Genomic DNA, 26,113 nt, shown 5'->3' on the forward strand with positions numbered 1-26,113 from the left:
ATGTGTTCTCCTAAATCCTAATCTCCTTTATATATATATATTTTTAATTTAATTTAAATTTATTAATATTATATATATATATATAAAATAATTATTTTTAACATTTATCGGGTCAGGTATTATGGTAATCGGGGCGGAGATTACCAAACTCGTCCCTGTCCCTATCCCGTTTAAAAAATTCGGTTTTTCTCCGTCCCCGTCCCCATTTATCATCCCCGAACCTGACCCGTTTAATTCAGTTTTTCTCGACGGGTTCGGTTTTTTTGCCATCCCTACTCGACTCCAATGTGTTATCGGCTCGAAATCCAGAAAACCCTGCCGGAGATGAGGGGCGTGCATGAAACTGTGAACCTCCCAAGAGAAAGAGAGCAACAATGGCTACAACGATCAAGAAATTCATCAACGATCGGTTTAAGTTTCCCATTCTTTTAGTGCCTTGAGTAGAAGAAATTATAAGGGCTTATATATAAAAGGCTGACGAGCATCTTCGTGCATGAAAGGTGGGCCGGACCGGCTTGTCAACTGGGATATTGCACAGCCTGTACGAGTAAGGATGGAGCATGCAGTTGCCGGCTGATTTGAGGATTGCTCATTGTTTTTGCTTAAAATATTTTCCGGAATTCCAAATGGCCGGCTACTTGTTGCCGCTAAAATGGAAGAAAACTTATTTGAAAACCCATGTACAAAATCAATTGTAAGTTTGATTACTTGATTTTATTTTTCAAATTTTAGATATTACCAAAGGTGGTGTCATAAATTGATGAATTTTAGAATTGAAAGGGTAAAACTTAAAAAAAAAACTTAAAAATGAATGATATAATTTAACCCATAGTTTGTAAATAAATGGGTGGAAAAAAAGTTGATATATCATGTATAGGGGTGTACAAAAATACCCGACCCGTCGACCCAAACCTAAAAAAGGGGCAATTTTCTAAAAAATTACTCGACCCGATATTTCCTGGGTCGGACCCGGGTCACAAAATTGAGTTTTTCCGGGTACCCGATTACCTGTGTACCCTGTTAGTTTATATATATATATGTATAATATAATCCAATTACTAAACCATTAACATGATAATTTGTATAAATATTGATATTATTTGTAATTGGATTAAGTTTTGATAGTTTAGTAATTGGATTATGGCTATCAAATATGATATTAATTTTATTGTATTAATTTGTAATTGGATTATAATTGGATTAAGTTGTGATAGTCTAGGTAATTAAAATCTAGGTAATTAAATTATATAAATGGGTTGTGATTATAATTTAATATCATAATTGGATTAAGTTTTGATAGTTTAGTAATTGGATGTTAATGACTATCATAATTCATATTTACCCTAGTTAGCTATGAATTTTTATGTTTTATTTATATTATAGATTATTAGATTTTGTATTTCGAACTTTTAAATTTTATGTTCGGATGTTGGAGTATGTAATTCGAAGTTTCGAACATTTAAGTTTGTGTGCATATTTTTTAAAATTAATAATTTGAAAATGAAAAAAAATCGGGTACCCGAATTACAATACCTGCAAAATCCGAGTATCCGACATCCGAGTCGGGACACGGGCCGACAAATCAACTACCCAAAGACTCAGGTACCCGACACTTCGGGTACCCGGATTTGAACACCCCTAATCATGTATATAAACATGTTTGTGAATCTAAATAAATATACTTATGAATGTTAAATGAGCATGTCACAAATATATATTTAAAGATATTTACGAATATTAAATAAATATGTTTACGAAAATTAAATTGACATGTTTACTGAACGAATGAATGTAAACCTATATAAATACTCTTGAAAATATTTACAAATATTAAATAAATATGTTCACAAAAATTAAATAGATATGTTTACTATTTGAATATAAACTCATATAAATACTCTTGAAAATAAACAAACAAAAACTCCTGCTCAGATAAACCAATATCATAAATCAAAAGCAATCTATGAGACATAGAAGAACATAAGAAGATAAACTCGTAATCAGTGAGAACAAAATCAAACAGGACCAAATCCTTCAAAATTTAAACAAAACAGAGAGATTCACAAGGGAGAATAATGCTTCGTTGGCAATCGTCATCAGGTTCTAATATGCTTGACCTTGGACCAGCCTTTCTTGCAGGAATTTCCGACGATCTTCACACCCTTCTTGAAGAATACCTTGAGCTCCTTGGCTCTCTCCTTCAATCGCAGCTCGAAACCCGCCATTGACAACGACAAGTTAAAGGTCTTCAAGCTTTGCGTAGCGTCTGTAGTTTCCTCTGTAAACTTCTGGAATCAGGGAGTAAACCCCAGGCCCCTTTTTAAGCTGACCAATAGCTGAGAGCGAGTGCCTCGTGGGTCTTTCCAGATTTGACGAAGCTGCAAGCTTTGCAATACGGTCAGCTACACGGTTCCGTCTCGTGCTATGTACTTGAATCGAACGTTCCAGCTTTTCTTCTCCAATTCTCGAATGTGTGATAGTATGACCATTCTGTCTTGGTTTCCAATCTTGTTTTCCATTAGCTGAATGGCGTCCTCATTGTCTAGTTCCACCTCGATTTGGTGAAGCCCCAGTTCCCATCCCATTTTCATTCCTATATATGCACCCCAAAGTTCAGCTGGATTTCTGGAATTTTGAAGCTGGATCTAATGTCAGCTGGAGCTTTTGCCGAATTCTCAAGTTGAGATCTATTGCTTTCCCTATAGTCTCGGGTGCTCATCAGCCGATCAAGGAAGTCTGGGATAAGATTCGGATACAACGCATGAAGGTTTGTTGGCACAAACTTATCTGGTACCCTTTGCATATCCCAAAACACAGTTTTATTTCATGGATGGCCTTATTGAATCGGTTACCAACCAGAGACAGGTTGCAAAAATTGGGTTTATGTACTGATTCTACATGTGTTAACTGCTGCCAAGATCAAGAATCGCGGGATCACCTATTCTCTCACTGTCCTTTTGTTATTGGACTTTGGAAAGCAGTTTTACGACTGAATGATATGACTATTCCTACTCTTACTTGGGAAACTATGGTTTCTTGGGCTAGCACAACTTGGAGAGGGAAGTCTCTTATCACCACCTTATTGAAGATTTCTTGGAACGCTTTTATCTACTTCATCTGACAGGAAAGGAATTATCGTATTTTCCAGGGTCGGCAAAGATCGATTGATATTTTGCTTAATGACATTATTGAAACTGTTAGCATTAGACTTAGGGGCCAAGCTATTAATAGACTTGATAGTACTAACCAATTGCTTTGTAATGCTTGGGGTATAGTCTAACCAATCTTTGGTTTTTTGTTTTAGGTTACTTTGTCTCTTTGTTGGTTGATTTGTTGTAGCATAACATTGCTATTTTGGGTAATAAATTCTTATTTATCCAAAAAAAAAGTTCAGCTTCAAGTAATATTTTATTTTGGAGTAAAAGAGTTTTTTTATTGATGCAAACTATTATTCAACAAATAGTTAATGCTATAAAATAAATTTATTTTTTATTTTAATCTTAAAATGAATAGTTATTGTCAAAATGTTTTTAAAAAAGGAATAAAAAAATAAAGTGATTAATTAATCAAGTTAGGAGTATTTTTATCCAAAAATAAAATATTAAGATAAAATACTCCAAAATAAAGAATAAGGATAAAAAATTACATAATCAAATGTTAAAAGTATTGTTAATGTTATGCCTAAAATAAAATAAGTGTCCAATTATTAATGGATGGTAAAACACCACTTAATGTTTTAATAACAATGTGATAAATGATTATCTTGTTGTTCATAAATAACAACACCTACCACGTTCTTATTAACTGATATAATTAAGAGACTAAACTAAGTATCAGTGTAGCCTTTAATACGTTTGGATCGCACAAGAAGAAGAGATAATGTGGAAGAAACATCTTATAAGTCAGGAAAAAGGCTCTCGTTTTTCACACTCAATATATATATATGCATTAACCATACCCAGGGGCGGACCTCCATGGTGCCCGGGTATCCCGGGCAACCCCTCATCCAGGGGCGGATCTCTATGGTGTCCGGGGTATCCCAAGCAATCCCTCCACAAGTATCACCCTTAATACAAGTGTCACCTCTGAACTCTTGCAACTCCTGAATTTTTGTCCTGAGTCCGCCACTGACCATAACTGCTACAATATATATATATATATATATATTAGTGGAAAGAGAAGAAGAAATAGACAGATTTAATTGGTGATTTATTCCCCAACGATCAGTTCAGTGGTCCATGTTAGTGCTTTTTCACAAAATATTAAAAAAATAAAATAAAATTAGAACACTCGACTCTTTTTCTCTTATTCATATATGAAGGCTGCCCAAGCTGTCTGCAAGACACTCAAATTTTCAATGCTAACATAAACTGTCGGCAGAAACTAGTTTCCACTGCTGTCCTACCTTTTCCCTTTACTTTCGTCAACTTAATATCCACCGTCTAAGGCTGAACAGGCGGTGGTGCCGCCTGTTTACACAATGCAGCACCGCGGTGGAGTTGTGTTTGTCACATTATGCTTCATTGTGTTTCTGCAGTGTTTAATGGCGTCTAGTCAGGTCCCGGCGCCGCATAAAATGGACCTACATTAGCATCCCACCACCGCCACTTGGTAAGGAAGTCCTGAAGGAGATGGTAGCGACGGTAAGTATCCACAATTGGATTAATGCATCTTAGATATGAGACTCAATATTTTGGCTTGGATTTTACTTTTTTTCTCTTCTAAAGTAATAATGGTGGTTTGTGTTTGGGATATTGTGCAGGTGGGGCATGTGGGTACGGGTCACTAGTCGACGTGAAACCATTCAGGGCAAGAGTAGGAGCGGTGAGCCCGGTGCTGTTCAAGAACGGGGTAGGGCGTGGGCCATGCTTCAAAGTGAAGTGCCTCGACAAGAGCATATGCTCAAGGAGAGCCGTCACCATCATTGTAACCGACGAGTGTCCCGGAGGGTACTGCGCTAATGGCCGCACCCATTTCGACCTAAGTGGTGCGGCCTTTGGCCGTATGGCTATAATCGGTGAGAATTCGCAGCTCAGGAACAGAGGCGAACTACCAGTTGTTTATAGAAGGTATGGCTACCAGTTGTCATTTCTTTCCTTTTATTTACATTTTACACAGTTTTTTATTTAGTTTCTAAAATGAAAATTATAGGACCCCATGTAAATATCCGGGGAAGAACATTGCCTTCCATGTTAATGAAGGCTCGACTGATTACTGGCTATCTCTTCTGGTGGAGTTTGAGGATGGTGATGGAGATGTTGGGTCAATGTATATAAGAGAAGTACGCCCTCTTCACTTTTCCCACAAAACTATTTAACCCTCAATTTTACTTTCATGCTTGCATGAAAAAAATAACATTAATAACAATGTGGTGCCCATACCTTTAAAAGGGTAATGGCAGAATGTTTTTAAAACCCTTTCATTATTATATTAACCCATGTTTAAAGGTAGGGTAGTCCCAATATATTGGATATGTCTGTTAAAATAGGTCAACATATACCCCACTTTTATTAAGAAAACATTGCCTTTATGTAAATGGCGCCAATGTGCAAAATGCTCAAAACCCCACTTTTTCTTCAACTGATTACTTGAGTATTGTCTTGCATCTTCACTCCCCCTGCATGTGACAATAGTGAACCCAGTCTTACACTCAAAGCTTACACATTCTTCTCTCATTCTCTTTTGTCTTCCCTTTAAACCACAAAAGGCAAAAGTTCATCATATCATCACATCACCATGTATGATTAGGGTACCGCCAACATAGATAAATGATGTCTGACCTTAATAAGTTCGATCAAATTTATTTTTGATTTTTTTGTTGTAATAATTTATCAAAGTTCAAAAAGATATGCGTAAATTGTTTCTAGAAAAAGGCCTATGTATATGAATGGATATTGAGAAATTGGATGTTGTTGACAATGGTAGGCAAATTCTAATGAGTGGTTGGAGATGAGCCATGTTTGGGGAGCAAATTGGTGTATTATTAAGGGACCCTTGAAAGGACCCTTCTCGGTGAAACTAACAACATTGTCAACAGGAAGAACACTGTCCGCAAGGGATGTAATTCCCAGAAACTGGTCGTCAAAAGCAACTTACACCTCTCGCCTTAACTTCAAGCTCTGAAATTAAAGAGCAAAACAACAATTGGTCCATGGCAAAGTGCCCTTTATTTTGTTTATCATATGGTTTTGTTTCAGTTACTATCTGCAGTGTGCAAGTGTGATTATATAGATCAGTGTAGGTCAAATAATTTCTTAATCTAATCCTAATTATTTTATGATATATATATATATATATATGTTCATTTTATTCATACACATTATTAAAATTTCCTTTTACAGATAAATTAAAATTCAATTTAATTAACTCCGAGTTTAATTGAATACCTGGTTTTCAGTATCAAGCTTCAACATTAGAGTTCTTGCTTTAACGCAATAAAACATAAAAAAATTAAAATTTACATTCTCCATATGATCTAACATGAGAAGAAAAGAATACCAGAGAATCTTTAGGATGTTCATCACTGCTTATGTAGCAGACGCTCCTTTTTGAGAGCCATGAATTTGGCTGCTATGTCTTCATACTGCGGCAGCTTCGGATGGACATGGTTAGGGTTGTGAACCGATAATGAATTCGACCGAGCAACGTTGTACCTATGTATCTCTCTCGGCCTTTCTTGCGGCATTGTTACGGCCCTCAGATATGGACCTTCCGTTCCTTTTCTCGTCTCGGAACCACCCACAGTCTCCTTTTGTATTCTCGGTAATGCCAAAACTTCATACACACTCGGACCATCGTCGTAGCTTCTTCTCCTCAGATTCCGGGTTTCGTTATTGGAAGAACATCGACAATTGCAAAACTTGTCACCTGGAATTTCTTCCGCAACACAAACAGTACACTGCCCCGACTTTTGAGCAATGCGGTGAGGCTGTTTAGGCCTCTTCAGAACATAAGTTGCTTCTTTACTTTCTGCTAATGTTTCCTTATTGTGGAGCTTTCTGCCGTGATGAGATTTATGCTTGTGATTCTCGTAATAAATCTCGTGATCAACGTCCTTCATGCTTGAACGTTCGATGCAGAACGACCTCCTCCTTGATTTGTTCCGCGGCTTTGGCTTCTCATTATCCGTTTCACCGTCACCATCCATGCCGCCAACAACCACTCCACTTGTAGGCAGACTGAGCGACTTGAACTTGAATAGTCTCTGGTCCTGACAATCTGCTTCTTTTCTCATGGAAGATTGTAGCTCTTCTATGTCATCAAGATAGACAACTACTTCCTCAGAGAACCGAGGCACACTTTCTGAGGAAGACGTCGCTTTCCGAGGCAAACTAATCCGGTCGATGTTCCGGCCTTGTCGATCATCGAGACAATCCGCTGTCGATTGAAATTGCAAAGGATCAACTTGTATGGATTTGCCTTCACTCCCATCTGAACCCTGCATTTTGGGAATTCTTTGTTTCACTTATGGTCACATTAGCATGTAGGACTTCATCAAAAACTAGTTACCTGGCGTTGCAAATCGGGGAAGTATTCAAGTGCTAGAAATGCAGGCTGTAAGCAGTAATTTCGAGTTATTTCATCGATCAATCTGCACTTAGAATCATCCGAAACCGATTTTACAGACAGCTTCTCTTGTATCTGCGTTCCAAATTTATCAAATGCTTTGTATCAATAATCAATCAATGATTAAAAGCAAGTAAAACCAACACTTAGGATAACAAATGACAACCTCACGGTTCACCAGATTCCCGGGAAGTAATTCAACAGCCACCGTCACGAACCGATGCCCGTAACGGTCCCCGAAGAGCTTACGAATCGCAGTAAGCTCGGGAAGTTCCGCGCATCTTGCAGAAGCGAATATAAGGCTAGAAACTGCTTCATTGATATCATTAGGGCAGTCCCTAAAATACCAGAATTGTTCATAGTCAGAAACATGAATCGATTGTGAAAAGGAAACTGTTGTTAAGAACTTAAGATGGAAAAAGTACTTGTTTCTGCAAATATAAGACAATTGAAATTTGATAAATTCACAGAACTGATCCAACATATCATAGACTGCCATTAGATTCTCATCATTAAGAAGCTGCTCAGCCTGAAAACGAAAGAGTTAACAGAGGAACACAGCAGAGGAGAATAACAAGAGTAAACAAATCTCGCCTCTTTACCCGATTAAAAGCAGTTTCTTCATAGCCAAGTTTAATGAGCTGAGCAAGATCCTCCCGTAGCTGTTTCACAATCGTAAACCTCTTGTTCTTCAAGAGCTTCAAGCGACACTGAACACGCTTGATAAGCTTTTTACTGCAAATGCGAAAAACACACACAAATAAAACCAATAAAACACCGTATCCAATAAGCCTCTTTTCTTCCCTAAGACCATTACCATTTTGAAGCTTTCCTCCAGCCGAAAAAGATGTCGAACATGCTTCAAGAACTATATATAGATAACCCTTTGGTGTGTTGTAGGTTCAGCGGTGAGACAGAGGGAGCAACAAGCAATGAAAGTGAAAGCTAAAGCTTGAGCTTCTGGTTCATGATGATTAGGTATGGGGGGATTGGTGATGGAGGAGGGCATACCGCATATGCATGAATGAATGATTGGTGGTTTTGGGTGTTAATAATTAGGTGGAGTTGGTTTGAAAAGTGATGAAAGTGGGAGCAGACAGTTCAAGTCTGTGGGAAGAAAAAAGAAACTGCTTCCACCACTCTCCTTAATGACTACACTTTGGCATGTGTCACTCTTTAACTTGATTATAAAGATCAAGAAAACCTAAAATAAAATAATTGTAATCTAATTAGGAGAAGAAATGCCACGTGTCATTCTGTATGAAACGAACAAATGATAAAAACTGAAACCTTAATCCAGAAGCTGTGACCCCATTTCTGATGTGCTAATGTCGAAGAAAGTGGAAGAAAGTACAAAACAAACAACAAAAGAGGTTGGAGAGAGCAGAAGAGTGCGTGGTTATTAGCAGCGGCAGGCGCTGCGGTCAAACAAATAGGTAATCAAGCCCACCACCTTCTTCGTTTAACTTCATAATTGGTGCTGCTGCCAAGCATGCAAACGCTGTGCATAACGTGCACAAAGGACAGTGGGGTCATTGCTTAAACCCATGTAAGAATGGATTAGATAGGCTATTCATAAATTATAAGATGATAATGAATTCAATATTAAACAAATATAGAAATAATGATGATGGTGACCCCAAACTTCACCCTTACGTATTCTCATTTTTGTATTAGTTTTCGTCTGAACCAGGAAGTGGTCAAAACTTGTCCAAGTGGGGGTTTATGTGGTTTGTCCTCGTATATATTATAGTTTCGTGTAGGGAAATTCAAATACTAATCACGGCCCTTAAAGATGTAAAAGTGCATTTTAGTCCCTTCCAAAGTTTAAAACTTTAATTTGGACCCTTTAAAAGAGTTTTCCAGCTCCACCAATTCCATGCTAACCCTTTTTCGATTTTATAGTTTCTTTGAATATTTATTAATCAAAGAGTGGCTGATTAGTTCACTGCATGCATACATGTAATTTAACAATTGTTGGGTTTTTTTTTCTAAATAAAAATTTCATTTATTTTCTTTTTCACCAACGAAATGATTCACCAGAATCACAGCATTTATCCCTAAAACATCCCCTAATCAGCACACAAAATCAGATTAACCCTATCAGTTCTATCAATATAACACCTACTCAATTTAATCCTAACCATCTCCTTTACACATTCAACAATGACAGAAACCGATCGCCTAGTTACTCTTAACAAACGATGATTACGCTCCTCCCAAATGTAATAAAGCAACCCTGCCCAAGCCAGCTTTAGGATACGAACAAGAAGAGAACCACCTTTCAAGTTTTCTATTGCCCACAGAAGTTGATCATCCCAACTCAACCCTCTGAATTTCAGCCTGCAAGCACACAAAATTCCCCTCCAAACCTCATTTGAGAAGGGGCACTCAATGAACAAATGGCATCTAGACTCCATAGCGACATCACAAAGATCACACATACCATCAGTAGTTATCCCAATCTATCTTTTGAAGGCAACTTGTCTAAGATGGCCATCCAAACTATAATGGAATACTTCAGCACATGGATAGGGAACAAAAGAAGCCTGTGTCACTATACTTTTTCCTTCAAAACTTTAGTATTATCTCAAATTCACTTACAATTAACCTTAGACCAATTCAAACTAGAATTGAACAAGGCACTAGCTTCACCTCTCAACTTAAGCATTTTTCTAAAAATCCAGCTGAAATGAGCCTTTCATTTCACCTACAAAAATCATTACCCTCCAACACATATTCCTTCAACCAAGCCACCAAAAGAGATCCCTCATTCGCAAGAATATTTTTAACCAACAACAGATTACATATCCTACTCCAGCAAAGCAAACTTCTCAATCCCAAATCCCCCTCGGATTTTAAGGGGCAAACGTGAGATCAGCTTACCCGAGCCCCCTTCGCAGGAACATCATTGTCCTTCCAGAAAAATCGCATACACAATCTCTCAATCTGCAAAATCACAGCCTTAGGCAAAATAAGCTATCTACTCTAATAACTAAAAACACTAAACAACACCGCTTTAATCAATTACAACCTCTCACCATAACTGAGATTCCTATTAGACCACTTGCCAAGCTTATCCCTGATTTTCTCCAACAAAGGCAAGCAATCTTTTTCTCTAATTTTTCTTGTCACCAGAGATACTCCAAGGTACCTCATAGGGTGATGATCTGTCTTGAAACCAGTGACTCCTTGAATTTTCATAATCTTGTCACCAGCTAAACCACTAACAAAAAACTCGGTCTTAGCTGCATTAAGTATGAGGCCAAACATTTCATAAAATTGCTCCAGAGTACTTAACACCCTCAAGACAGCATCCAAAGACCCATGACAAAAAATAAGCAAATCATTCGCGAAGCACAAATGGGTAAAAGGCACCCTACGACACTTGGGATGAAACCTGAAAACCTCATTTATTGCAACAACATCCAATATAGCAGATAAAACATTCATGACTATCACAAACAGGTAAGGGGAAAGAGGATCCCCTCCCTGATACCCCTTTCACCCTTAAAATAGCCAACCAAGCTACCATTGAAAGAAATTGAGTACATCGGATTGCTGATACACACCTTAATCCATCATTGGAATTTTCCAGAAAGACCTAAAGCCTCAAAAAAAAAATCCTAGTTAACAGAGTCAAATGTCTTCTGCAAATCAATCTTAATAACACATCGAGGAGAAATAGATTTCCTTCCATACCTCCAAACCAGTTTCCTGAGCAAGCAATGTTGAAATCATATTAGGGAAACAACCAGCAATCCTATTTACAAGGATTCTAGTAATATTTTTATAAACTACTGAGCAGCAGGAAATTGGCCTAAACTTAGCGATACTAGCATTCAAAGATTTAGGAATGAAAGCTATTGCCGTAACATTAAACGCAACCAACAAAGAGGATTCTGTAAAAAAGTACTTAATTGCATCCAAGAAATCCTCCTTCACAATCTCCCAAGGCACCTTAAAAAATCAAGCAGTATATCCATCAGGTCCCGGGCTCTTATCATTGCCCTATCGAAACAAGCCATGCTTAATCTCAATAACCGAAACCACTCTATCCAGCTCCTCAGCAGGCAAATTATAATTCAGCAACCCCTAAGACACTCAACAGAACAACTTTTAACTTCAGGATCCACTGCTCCGATGAGACTAGTATAAAACCGAATCATCTCAGCAGACATGTCCTCAAAGTCTCCAGCTTTGCACCATCCTCCTTTCTCATTACACGAATCGTATTTTTCTTTTTATTCCCTTTCACAGTCGAGTGAAAAAATCGAGTGCTCAAATCACCATCCTGCAACCAGTGAGCTTTAGCTCTTTGCTTATAAAATGCAAGTTCAACAACTTCCAATTTCAGTAGCTCAATATGAACCAAACGCTCATCACTCAATCTACTCTGTGCAACATGAGTGAGGTTATACAATTAGATTTGCTCTAACTACACCCTCTTAGCCTCGACCTTGTCATAAATATCCGAATAATGAGCCTTATTAAACTCTTTCAGTCTCGGCTTAAGTCTCTTTAACTTACAAAATAACCTCTGCATCGCATTCCCACGGGCTTCATCCTGCCACGAGCCCCTTACAATATCCATAAAATTAAGAAATTATATAACTTTCGAGTAAGCATATTTAGTTGGTCGGTTAAAATCTTCATTTTTGTTCTCTCATTTTCTTTTAGGTCATGAGTTTTAAACCCTAATAATATTCTCCTTCTTTTCCGTAGAGTCCTCCTTTCTCTTCTCTATAGATAAAATTAAGATTAGATTTAAATATGATTCATGTTCAGATTGCAAGAAGAGGGAATCACATTGAAAATGTTTTCTGGTTTTGAACCGAGAGTACGATGTAAATCGTGCAAGCAGTTTGGGCACATGGACAACTTTGTGCATTGTTGATGTTTATATATATATAATATTCATCGGTTTTGCAAAATCAATACATTAATGATGATGATATATTAAAAAAAGTAGAACAAATTATTGTATAAAGTAAAATATAAATTTCATTATTTAATTTTTTTTCATTTGTATTTTAATAATTAAAATCTTAGTTTCTTTAATTTACTTATTAAATTTCGATTAATTTTATTTTGATAATTAAGATATTAAATCATGAATGAAAGAATGACATAACAATAGTATGTGTTGATGTAGACTATTTTTTTTATTAATATGGAATATATATTTCATTCACATAATTTTTCATCTCTTTTCCTTTTATTTTATCTTCTTCTTCCAAAGATGGAAGTTTTACGATTTCATCATCATATCACGTCGACACTTAATTACTATTCTCTAATGTCTTCGCCGACTACTCAAGATATCGATGGATTCGTCTCATTATCTCGTATCATTCTATCAATTTAGATTTTACTTAAAACCGTTTTAAAACTCATAAAATTCAATCTCAATACCTAAACTCGTGAAACTCCAAACCATTTTAATCTATAATATCCACCATCTGATCAACGTGAAATCAAGATATACAATTCACTCTCTCCTTCACCTTACCACCATTAGAATTTGGAAGAAGTTGCTTCATCATAGAAAAACCAAAAGAAATTCAAAAGTAGGAGTTTTTTTCATTAAAAAGAAAATAAGAAAAATTTAGGGTAATTTTATAATTTTTAGAAAGAAAATTATCTAATCATAATGTCATTAAGCATTTAACAGTAATATGATTAAAATATGAACAAATAAAATATTTAGCGAATAAGTTGAAAATTTTGATACTCTAGTGATCAAAATAAGATGAGATGAAAGTTGATTACCGCTGCTGTTGTTTCACCTAAACATAATAAGTGTCAAGTTAAAGTAGAGATAATACTAACCAGAGGAAAGTAAAGCTTACACAGCCCACCTTCCTCGAAAGTGGCATATTCAACATTCAACAACAATTCTTAAACGATATCGGAACAGCCGCGCAAATCGCCGATCGACAATTACATGATTTCAAAGAACCAAACCGCATAAACGATACCAGCGATACCACAGCCGTCTTAATCTTAATCCCCACCATCTTCAGTTTCCTCGGCTTCGCCTTGGGTTTTCCCCACTCGTCTCCCACCGCTGATAACTTGTATGATCTCAAGAATATCTGCCTCTTCTTAGCTCGATCTCGCCTGTAACTCAACGAAGCCACCACGCTCTGACCTCTCCTCTTGGAAAACGTCCTGTATTCTCCCGAAGTTTCTTCCTTCGTTTCCTCACCTTGATCCAACATCTCGTAGCCATCGACCCTGCGGCTAAAATTTGCGGTGGCGTTTCGAACAAGAGAGTTCATGGCTACTACCAAAACACCAGCTCTGCAACTGGAGATGGATAAGCTTTATCATACTGTTATATATAGAAAAAGGGTAATTAAAAAATCATAATAAAAGTTGTTGAAAATCAAACCTTTTGAGGGGCGCCTGCCTATGCTATGAATCGTTTGCGTTTATGCTGACGATCAAGGAATGTGTAATCTCGTGATGCTACACGTGGTAGTTTTCACGAAATGAACAGTCGAGATTTGTCTGAATTGGGTTCAATTCAAAGATGGCCAGTCCAGGTAAAAAAGTTTGATTACTACTTGAAAAAACATAGTTTTAAATTTGCTCTTACCTATTTGTTGTTCTTGACCTTTGACCAGGGCGTGATATATGTATTTAATCCCCGAACAATGACTCATATTCTAATTTTGTCCCCACATTTCTATATATTTTAATTTAATTCTTAATGTTTCAACATTCTTTTAGTTATTTCCTTATGAAATCAGTGTAACGTAACACGTGACATCCACCGATAAAAACTATTGGATTTAACAGTCAATGTTAGTCAAAGGGATAAATTGATGAAGTTTTAAAGTACAAACACTTAATTGAGTATAAAAAAGTTAAAATTTTAATTGATTTTTCTTAAATTCGAGGACTTCTGATGCTCTCAAACCTTAAAACTTATTAAGGTATTTTGAATTTTTAAATTAAAAATTATTAGATCAAATAGTCAATGTTAGTTAAAGGGGTTAATTGATGAAGTTTTAGAGTATAAATACTTACACGAACCAACTTACCTTAGTGATTAAATGCATCATTGTCGTTCTTAGAGGCCACAGGTTTGTACTCCCACGACTGCAAGGATGATTGAGAGATCAATGTCATATAGTTGGGAGTATTTTTTTTAATAATTCATATCCAAATTATTCATACAATGAACACATATTTACATTTTAATTTATGTACTCTATGTCAAATTTAATTTAATAGTTAATACTCAAATGACGATAAAATTAATAAAAAAAATCTAATTAATACACCTATTTACTTTGAAAACTAAATTAATAAATTCCAAGACAAACCATATAGAAAATAGTGTTTTTTATGGATATATGTGACGAAGCATTGAAATAAATGGTTACACTTTACTTCTAGAAAGGCTATAAATTAATTACAGTGGTTGAATGGTCCAAATGTTTGACCAGGGACATATCACTGTAATTAAACTTCAATTTATAGGTTAGTTGGTGGAAATAAACTAAGGAGATGTATAAAATTATCCAGAAATGATCATCCAGTTCATTTGGTAGAGCACAAGACTCTTAATCTTGGGTCATGGGATCGAGTCTCACGGAGGGCATTTCATAATTTGGAGGTCTCCTACGAAAGCTGCTCTCAACCTGACGTTGGGGGCAGCTTACTAACCTACCTCCCCTTACTCCATTACATATGGGAGTAAGAGTTAGCTAATTTAGATGTATAAAATTATCAAGAAACACTATAGGATCAAATCGATGGGATCGAGGAAGAAATGTTAATTAATTAAAATTAAGAGCGATTAACGTTTATTTTTAACTTAAAATAATTTACAACTTGTAAACCTTACAAAAAAATATAATTAAATATTTTAAGCCATGATTTTCACATGTACGGCCTATCTATTTTTTAATAAAATTAATCTACGTTTTTCATGTTGATTCCCCCCCCCCTTTCTGCGTTATCTTCTTTTATATTTGATAATGACTCATACAACTAATGGAATAGGGTTGGATCAAAATGTAATTATGTGTTTATTGTATCACTGTGGTTGATAATGACTCATACAACTTTTTACAGTTAAGCCATTGTTGAGTCAAACTTGGGTAACAAAGAAATATATTGTTGTGTTTGATGTTGAGGACAAGGAAAGATGATTTGAAAGTAGGCATTAAATCAACAGCCTTGAAAATTGGGTGAATCAACCAAGGAGTTGATCACTGGCTTTGCAATCGCATGCATTAGCAGTTTTGCTCCTTACCGGATACGATGCTGCATTGGGTATCTAATTACTTACTACGGCTTTTGGTTGGGACATTTCAACACACACTTAAATTTAATTACTTTGGTCCTCTTTTTGTCCTTGTTTTCGTTAATAATTAACTGATCCTATGTTTGTTTTGGGAGCAGGGTGGCCATTTTATGCATTTTTAGCAACTGTAGCTGTATATCTGCAATAGCATATGTTCAACAATAAGTGGTCAGATGGATGGTGTGGAATACGTTCAGAGAAAATAAAAATGGATGTCCTTTGTTCCCATATGTAATGGGATAAGAGAGAGGTAAGATAGTAGGTTGCACCCAACACGAGATTAAGAGCAGTTTCCGTAGAAAATACAATTCACTAAACAAAAAATACGCGAAAATTATAAATCTATAAAATACAACAACAACAACAAAAAAACCCAATTCCTATATGCAATGGGGTAAGGGGGAGGTAGGGTAGTAGGCTGCCCCCAACGCCAGGTTGAGAGTAGCTTCCGTGGAAGACCTCCGACAGTCAGAAAATTAAAAATATAGATAAAATGCACAGCATGTATAAATAAATACATAAATACATAGTTGAACAGTATTCATATGCAGTCATAAATATCATTAATATGATATGCGCGTTTGAAATGGGAAGTAATCCATTCAAATAAATCCCTGCAAAAAAATCTCTGCATATAGATAGAAACGTAAGACCCGACTAAATTTAAAAGTGAAGAGAATATTACACAGAAGTCCACGATAGCAAGCCCAGTTCTAAGCCTTCATAAATACCAATAACAGAAACGTATAAAAAGTTGAATTCATGGAAATTACTACAAAGGCATTAAAAGAAGACATAGATGATACACCCTAGAGATATGACCCACACTACTCGACTACCCTAGTCTTTAGTCTCCATACTTTCCTATCAGAGGTCATGTCCTCGGTAAGGGCTAAATCCATCAAATCAGATCTCAAGCAGTCTTTCCACTTCCGCCTTGGTCGTCCTCTCCTTCTGGCACTGTCGACTGTAATCGACTCTACCCTCCTGACCGCATCCGACGGTAGTCGCCTAAGGACATGCCCAAACCACCGTAGTCTTCCCTCCCTCAATTTTTCAAAAACAGGCACCACCCCCAAGGACATCCTAATAATAGAGTTTGTTGTCATAGCCCACAGAGTCCTACTGCATGTCCATCGAAGCATTCTCATTTCTGCAGCCTCTATCCTCCTTACATGATCCTTCTTGGTTGCCCAACATTCTGATCCATACAACAACGCTGGTCTTATTGCCATTCTATAAAATTTTCCCTTAAGTTTTAGAGGCACCTTCTTGTCACACAAAACTCCAGTAGCAACCCTCCACTTTAGCCATCCCGCCTTTATACGGTGTGTTACATCATCATCTACACCCTCATCTTTATGTAACATAGACCCTAGGTACTTGAAACAATCCTTTGAGGGGAGAACGTGTCCTTCTATGCATACTTCTACATCTTCATCGTTTTGGTCCCCACTGAAGTTTGAACATAAATACTCTGTCTTTTCAATATTGATCCTTAGACCTTTTTCTTCCAAAGCAGTCTTCCAGGTAGTCAGTCTATTATTCAACTCAGATTTTGTTTCAGCAACTAGGACAATGTCGTCAGCGAAAAGCATACACCATGGTACACCGTCTGGTGTCGCACAATAGATGTCGTCCATAATCAAGGCGAAGATGTAAGGACTAAGAGCCGACCCCTGGTGGAGTCCGATTTCCACCGGGAATGCCTCGGTGTCGCCAACTGTAGTAATAAAGTGATGAGTACTATAAAATATACGCAAATAATGTGCAAGTATACACAATAGCTCAAGTAATAAAGTGATGAGTGAGTATCGTCTCCACAGGGATTGGAAGGATATTGAGTAAAGTTTATGCACTATTTTATCTAAGTATAGTTAGTCTTGATATATACAAATGTCACGACAATGGATATGTGTATACTGGTGAATGTGGATTGATGGTGTGATCGTGTAGCAAATGGAAATGCAGTGGCAAGAATAGATGTTTAGTGTTGAAAATGATGAAATGTCAAGACAATGAAAAATGGTAAAAACAGTAAATAAAAGATAAATAAAATGAAAAGAAGATAATCCTCACGTGACAAGCTTTCAATGGAATGAATGGTAGGGATTGATCTAAGAATTCTAAACTTATCTCTCAGGCAGATTTAAGCTATCTGGTCTTTACTTACTCGACAGGGCTTTCCTAAAATGTTCTCACATGAACCTAACAGAATAGCATGCCAAGACATCTGCTATCACTCAACGATGTTGGACAGCCTACCCTATTGATAAAGACACCCTTTTTAGTCGTTGAAATCCTATCCTAGTCTCTTCCGAGATCTAAGGGATTAGGTTATAATATTCCTAGGCCGGTTCAAAGCCCCTTGAAAATACTATAACCCATTGCTTATGAGGATCTTGCCTTGCGTTTCTTCCGAATACTTACAAGTATTTTTAGCTTAGGATTCTTCCGAACACCTAACCTTCATCTAAGAAATGGACGTTTCCATGCCTCTTACAAGCCTAGATGGTGAAGCATTCATAAACAAAGCAAATAAAGAACCAAAATAAACTTAAATATACCATTAAAATAAAGTTAAAACATCCATTAAACCAACACCACCAAATAAGTTAGTTCATGGTGGGGTTCGAAATATCCATAGAAAAATCCACAAAATATTCGTTCCAACAACCCACAAATAAAATAAATAAAATAACAACAAAGGGAAGTGAGAAAGAGCCTTCGACGCGCGCCACCGGAGGTCTCCTCGGCCACCACGAACCTCCTTAGCTCGCTATCTCCTCTCGGCGCCTAGCTCGCCACTCCTTGAAGCTTTATCAATGGAGGAAAACCCAAGGAAGAATAAAGGAAAAGGGAAAATAAAAATATGATTTTTCTGCTACAATATGCGTCTCTTTTCTTCCACCCACTCTCTTTCTTGTGAGGTGTAATATATAAAAAATATCTAGGGGTAATGATGAGGTTGTTGGGATATTGTTGGGTGCAAAATACCCCTCATACCCCTAGAATCACATGTTGTGCATGAACCTTATCCTCCAGGTGTCAGTGGTCCCCTAGCAGGCTGTTACAACCATCATTTCACGTACAGAGCCAGCTGTCCACATACAACTGTATATTTTTGTCGTTTTCTGCGCCAGAAATGCCAAGGCATTTCAATATGCTTCAGCAACGTGTGATGTCGCGGCATTACTTCCCAGCTCGCCTATTTTGCTTGTTATTTCCTGCACATACTAAAAACCACACATTCTTCTTCATATAGCACCTTAATAAAATAAAATAACATAACCACCAAAAATGCAATTATATGCAGCTACATACATCTAAAATGACCTATATGTACCCTTAAACAAACAATAACTTAAGTTGAAAAGGCCTTAAAAATAGTCTTTTTACGGAGTTATCACCTTACGTGTGTAGTAGATCTACAATACATATCACGAATCGCCCGGATATAAGCAGTTGGGATCCGTCTCATTTCCAAAGTCTTCCAAATCGTATCTCAGGGAACGCTATCATAAGCCTTCTCAAGGTCAATGAACGCCAAGTGAAGATCTCTAGACTTTTCCCTATATTTCTCCATAAGTCGTCGAAGTAGATGAATCGCCTCCGTGGTAGACCTGCCTGGCATAAATCCAAATTGGTTTTTCGAAATCCTAGTAACTTGTCTCAACCTAGCCTCTATCACCCTTTCCCATAGCTTCATGGTATGACTGAGTAGTTTAATACCTCTGTAGTTACCACAACTTTAATCCAACCTTTAAGTCAAGTCATCTAAAATGTTAAGTTAAGACAATGCTAATAAAGTTTTCATAGATGAAAATTTAACTCTACCATCCTATTACCTTCAATCAGTTGGCAGCTGAGTTTTGAACATTTGACACGTGTACTCTAATGAATATAAAAGGGTAACTTTTAATGAAAACTATTTGATATACATGTGTATACACTTATTTTCTTCTATGACATACTGGAGTTTTCATATGTGTTGTGTAGTATTATTATATATTATATAGTATATAGTATATAGTATATAGTATATAGTATATAGTATATAGTATATAGTATATAGTATATACCGTATAGTATTTATATTATATTATAGTATTATTGTAATACCCCCGACCCGTATCCGATCCGGATCCGAGTCAGAAGTGTCACATTGACTTTTCAAAAACCTTTACTTGTATAAAATAGTGAGTAATTAAAATTTATTATTACATATAAATGTTTCAAAACCTTTATCGAACTATTCAGAGCTTATACAATATATTATTTTGAATACATGCCAACTAGAACTTTATGTATTAAAATACATATTATTCACCTTTCTTCTGATCTGATATTTGGTAAGGAGAACTGACCTGTCTTGCTCCACATTGCTCTTTACTCTTTTCACTTTGGTAACATACGTGTGAAATAATCACACACTAAGTCGATGACTTAGTGAGGCAATAACATAAAATATAAACTATAGCTTGTAATCATATATGAACCATTACTACTATCACTCATACCCTTATTCATGTAACAAATCCCTATAACACATATGCAATATATATCATTACATATAAAAACATATACACACTTATATTCCTCACTCATCATTTCTATCATTAACCTTATTTCACTATCCATATTATTATCATTTATATGTGTTGATCATATCCTCTTGAACCTAACCTTGTTAACCAACATATGCTTCGTGTAACCAAACAATACACATATCATCATATGACTCGTGCAATACACATATCAACATATATCACAAAAGCATATTTTTCACATGTAATATATTTATTGTTATATCTTTGTCTAGCCCATGTACATTTCTGAGAACTATAGATATGTGAGTTTATAGAGGTTGTGCACTAATGTTGTCACCACAGCTCGTATAAATGCACCGAAGTGCCACGTAGAATTGCACCGTAGTGCCTCATAGAAATGCACCGAAGTGCCATATAAGGTTGTCCCTAAGGACCACATATCATTCCTTAAGAATCATATACATATGCCAAGGATCAAGTATGTGTCTCAAAAGACCTCACACATGTTCCAAAGAATACATATATGTCCCGAAGGACCGCGTAGACCCTCGACTCTTGGCATGCCAACTATACCCTAGCTTATATCATTCCATATTTCTTATATTATGTCATTTATGTCATTTCACATTTTCACATAAACACATAGATTATGTCACATAAGTTGAATCACATATACATATAATAACGTAGATCACTTTTAAACAACTTTTAATAACTTTACACGTCATTTCACATTTCTTATCACCTTGCTTATATCTTATTCTTATTGTTCAGTTAATCGATCTACGGAATCGGCCAAGAGGGGGGTGAATTGGCAATTAAAAATTTCGTGGAAGCTTTTGCAGAAAATTTAAAGTAATTGCACAGCGATTTACAGTGGTTCGACTTTCTCAAACAAAGTCTACGTCCACTACCTTAGCTATCCACACTAAGGATTTTCTAACAAATTCACTAATTTGTTCTTTCTTTTGAGGCCAAAGAGATAACCTTACAAAATCCCTCAAGAGTATACCCCAACTCTTGAGAACACTATTTTTCCCAAAGAGAATATTACAAATTTGCAAACTTACAAGAAAACCTCACAAGGTAAGATGTTTGCACAATTCTAGAACAAAGAAAAGAACACTCAAGGATAAATACAATTGAGTACAAAAGTGTTCTTGAAAGCAAATGAATATTGGATGAAAAATAGGCTTGAAATACTCAAACTTGAGGTTTGATGCTTTCTCTTTGATTCTCTCTTGATTCTAGTTGATTGATGTTTCTTGTTATTGATCAATGGCTCCAGAACTTGTTTAAATACCCCTTGAATCAATTCTGAACGTTGGTGATAATTTGTGGGGATAATAGAGCCGTTTAAGTGTGAAAATAATTGATTTTTCTAGGTGGAGCGTCTCATGCATCGATGCATGATCAAGTATGCATCGGTGCATTCGTGTAAAATTCAAATATTTTGACTGTTGGAACACTTGATGCATCGGTGCACCAAGTGTGCATCGATGCATGAAATGCATTCAATGTTTGAAAAATAGCCTGATGCATCGATGCATGGATTGTGCATCGATGCATCAAATGCATTCGATGTTTTGAAAATATTCAGAGTGCATCGATGCATGGAGAGTGCATCGGTGCATGGAATGCATTCAATGTTCAATTAATTCATCGATACATCGATGCATGTACTGATGAATCGGTGCATGCCTTTGAATAATTGATTTAAGGCTTGTTTTTGGTTCAAAATACTTTGTGAAAATTGTTTCAAAAATAGTTTAAGTACAAATCACAATTTTACACATTTAGTAAGGATTAAAATTGATCTTGAAAAACTTGGAGTAATAATTTGATATTCAGTTAATTGAATCGAATTTGTAAAATCATTTGTGAAATCTTAAAATTCATTTAACTTAATTTGTTATATCGAAATATCAAAAATGTTTTCAACAATCTCCCCCTTTTTGATATAACAAAACATTTGAATAATTTTAAGATTTGTTTAAGAAATTATTTTTGAAATCGATTTTGAAAAACTTACTCCCCCTTACTATAGCACATCTTAAATTTTCTCCCCCTTTTTGTTAAATCAAAAAGACTCTATATAAACGTTTTAAACAAGAATTTTAAAAAAAACATTAGCCAATTGATTTATTAATAATAAGCTGCTAAGATCACAATCAAAAGAGAGATTAGCCATTAGTTTTCATAAACAATATTCATAATAAAATGTGAAATTGCATAATTGGTCATATATCTAATGATGCAAAATGAATAAAATTCAAACCAAATATATTAAAATTAAGTTCAAACATTCAAGCATCCAAACATCCAAACAAACATAAACATTCAAATCAAAAAGTTTAACAATCCAAGTTCTTAAAGTTTAAAACCAAATATCATCAAATAACGTTTAATCATCCATAGCGGAATCGGGAGGAGGAGGAGGATAATGAGCTCTAACTTCAAGAGTAAGAGCATCCATACGATCACGCATCTCCCTCTGAAACTCAGTAATCGTAGACTCCATGGAAGCAAAACGCAGATCAAACGACTCTAGAAAAGATTGGAAATAAGGTGGCGTTTGATCATCTTGCCGAGCTGGTACTTCCTCGTCAATATCTCTCATAAGCCTTTGAAGCTCTGGATCATTATCAGCGTCAGGAGATGGAGGAGGAGGAGGAGCACGAGAAAAACTAGGAGCAGCTCGTGAAGAACTAGCTCCCGGGGTTTGCTTACCGGGTCGAAAAGACCATAGTCTGGTGTTCTCATCCAATTTCCAATCCGATTTCTTTAAGGATGTGATATTGATTGGGTTTTGGAGCGGAATAGGATTGTCAAGGGAGACATCTAGGCCGAGTTTGATAAACAAATTGCTTAGTAGACAACCATAAGGTAGGGTTTCTACATGCTTTGAGGGAATGATGTTTATGATATCGACAAGCGCGCTAAAGACAATATGTGGAAAATTGATTTTCTTTTTGTTCTTTATACAGTGCATCCACCATAAGTCTGTAGTACGTAGTGTGGAGTACCGACCTGCGGATGGTCTAAACCACCAAGAGATCATTAAGTGAAGAAATCGATCGTGGTGAGACCTAAAGGTACTGACACTAGCATTAGGAAGATATGGATATTCCACATCTTCCTTCTCATTAAATAAACCCTCGTCATCTAAACCAAAATGAGATGCGATGGATTCAGAAGTAATAGTAATATATTGTCCTAAAAGATAGGATCTAATCGCTATAGTACCGCACTGAGTTGTGTTCTGAATACAAACCGCATTGGAATAAAAGATGCGGACAAGTTGGTGAAAGACGATGGGTTGAAGAGAAAATAGTTTATCAAACTTCCATCGGCGAAGAATTGAGAGGTATTCAAATTCAAGTTTTATCATAGCTTGTAGAGAAGGAATACACTCTTCCCTAATACGATAGGATTGGAAGGAGTTCATGTACCTAGAGTATAATTCATCCCTACGGTTTTCAGGCATGTTAAAACAAGTACTAATGAGGGATGAAGGAATATTGGATGGATTTTGAGGTCTAGGAGCGGGAGGACGGTTTTGGTGAGACCGACTCGAGGATGATCTAGGGTGTTTGGGATTAGACATGGTTAGGAAAATCGGAAAAGAAATATCACCTGCAATTTAAAAACACATGTATGCACAAAATTCAATCCCAAAACTCAAATGAGTCCTCAATAATTCAAGGTTCTCTAACATAATCCTAATGAGCAAAGTTTTGAAAACTATTTAAAATTAATATCATAATACGCATAATTTTCATGAAAACAACACAATTGAATCAATAATTTTCGAAATAATTTTTTTTAAATTCGAAATTTCCAAATAATTTTGAAAAATTATGCGTTTTTGATGAAATTCGTTGTAGAAACTAGTTTAGAATCATCATATAGCCAATGCCCGATAATTATTTCAAACTAGAACTAATCTAAACTAGTCCTAAGTTCAAAAATTTAATGAAATAGAGTTTTTGTGAAAATACATTGAAAAATTCGGATTGAGGGGAATGAGGAGATGTTTTGCGCGATTTAATGAGTGTAGCAGGTTTGTAGGATGAAAAACTTGAAGAATCCGATGTTTTCCCGAAGATTTTGAGCAAAAATAGAGATTTGAGGTGAGAGTGGGACGAATGGTCGTGAGTTTATGTTTTAGGTTTTGAGAAAAATGAAGAAGATGAAGATTTTAAACCTAAAACCCGACGGATGCATCGGTGCATGGTCTTATGCATCGATGCATATTCAAGTATGCATCGATGCATTGTTAAATGCATCGGTGCATGAAGCACAAAAATGTCAAAAATCCGTTTTAAACACTTAAAATGCTAAATAATTTGGCTCTAATGGTAATGGCAACTCATATATCAAAAATTAATTATGTTCAATCAATGAAATTAATCTTCAAACTTTATTTGAACATAAAATTAATTTTTATTAAGAATCATAAACTCCCCCTAACTAATAGCAAGAATACAATCAAAAATTATTATTATTATAAGCATTTTTCAGTATTTATTAAAAGTGCTAAATTATTTTAAACACTAAGTGAAGATAGGTCAGTTAAACCTAATTCTCTTCTAAGTGTCCAAAATCTTTCTTTATCTAAGGGTTTTGTAAAAATATCCGCTAATTGGTGCAAAGTATCAACAAATTCTAGAACTACATCTTCCTTAGTGACATGGTCCCTAATGAAGTGATGTCTTATTTCAATATGCTTAGTTCTAGAGTGTTGGATGGGATTTTTAGTGAGACAAATAGCACTAGTATTGTCACACTTGATAGGAATGGTACCTACTTCAATTCCATAATCAAAAAGTTGTTGTTTCATCCATAAAACTTGTGCACAACAACTACCGGCTGAAATGTATTCCGCTTCAGTGGTAGATAATGCAACACAATTTTGTTTCTTTGAAAACCAAGAAATCAACATATTTCCAAGGAATTGACAAGTACCGGAGGTGCTTTTCCTATCTAATTTGCATCCTCCATAATCCGCATCAGAAAAGGCATGCAAGCTAAAGCTAGAGTCTCTAGGATACCAAAGTCCTAAACTAGGAGTGTCCTTAAGGTATCTAAAGATTCTCTTAACAGCTAGTAAATGTGATTCCTTAGGACATGATTGAAATCTAGCACATAAGCAAACACTAAACATAATGTCCGATCTACTTGCAGTTAGATAAAGCAAAGAGCCAATCATTGACCTATATAATTTAACATCTACACATTTACCTCCTTCATCTAAGTCAAGCTTTGTTGAAGAGCTCATTGGAGTGTTATGAGGTTTCCCATTTTCCAGTCCAAACTTCTTGAGCATATCTTTGACGTACTTAGCTTGATTAATGAAGATGCCATCTTTTCTTTGCTTGATTTGGAGTCCCAAGAAAAATGAGAGCTCCCCCATCATACTCATCTCAAACTCACTTTGCATTAGCTTAGAAAATTCTTGGCAAAGAACATCATTAGTAGAGCCAAATATTATATCATCAATATAAATTTGAACTACTAATAAATCTTTACCTTTATGTTTTAAAAACAATGTAGTGTCAACCTTTCCTTTTGAAAAACCTTTTTCAATTAAAAAATTTGACAATCTTTCATACCAAGCTCTAGGAGCTTGTTTTAAACCATAAAGAGCTTTTGTCAATTTAAGAACGTGATC

At 35.9% G+C, this 26,113-nt stretch overlaps 2 protein-coding genes and 1 pseudogene across 3 annotated transcripts; 2 read left to right on the forward strand and 1 right to left on the reverse strand.

Annotated features, from left to right (window-relative positions):
- The first annotated feature begins 2,599 nt into the window (after positions 1-2,599).
- On the forward strand, positions 2,600-3,121 carry LOC120144737. The gene has a single exon (XM_039158958.1). It carries the CDS (start codon positions 2,600-2,602, stop codon positions 3,119-3,121), a length of 522 nt encoding a protein of 173 aa, XP_039014889.1.
- A 1,359-nt stretch (positions 3,122-4,480) lies between these two features.
- Positions 4,481-6,158, forward strand: LOC120204219 (annotated as a pseudogene).
- Positions 6,159-6,467: 309 nt separating this feature from the next.
- Positions 6,468-8,744, reverse strand: LOC120205763. Of its 2 annotated transcripts, XM_039205647.1 has the most exons (6): positions 8,384-8,743; positions 8,169-8,301; positions 7,992-8,095; positions 7,733-7,904; positions 7,510-7,641; positions 6,468-7,438 (listed from the first exon to the last, which is right to left on the reverse strand). In XM_039205647.1, exons 1-6 carry the CDS (start codon positions 8,422-8,424, stop codon positions 6,521-6,523), a joined length of 1,500 nt encoding a protein of 499 aa, XP_039061578.1. In that variant the 5' UTR covers positions 8,425-8,743; the 3' UTR covers positions 6,468-6,520. The 2 variants fall into 2 exon arrangements, with proteins under 2 accessions (XP_039061578.1, XP_039061534.1); XM_039205603.1 differs by having other exon boundaries at positions 7,733-8,095; positions 8,384-8,744.
- Between the last annotated feature and the right edge of the window lie 17,369 nt (positions 8,745-26,113).

The sequence above is a fragment of the Hibiscus syriacus genome, unplaced genomic scaffold, assembly GCF_006381635.1.
Source record: "Hibiscus syriacus cultivar Baekdansim isolate YM2019G1 unplaced genomic scaffold, ASM638163v2 tig00000002_pilon, whole genome shotgun sequence".
Lineage (NCBI taxonomy): Eukaryota > Viridiplantae > Streptophyta > Magnoliopsida > Malvales > Malvaceae > Hibiscus > Hibiscus syriacus.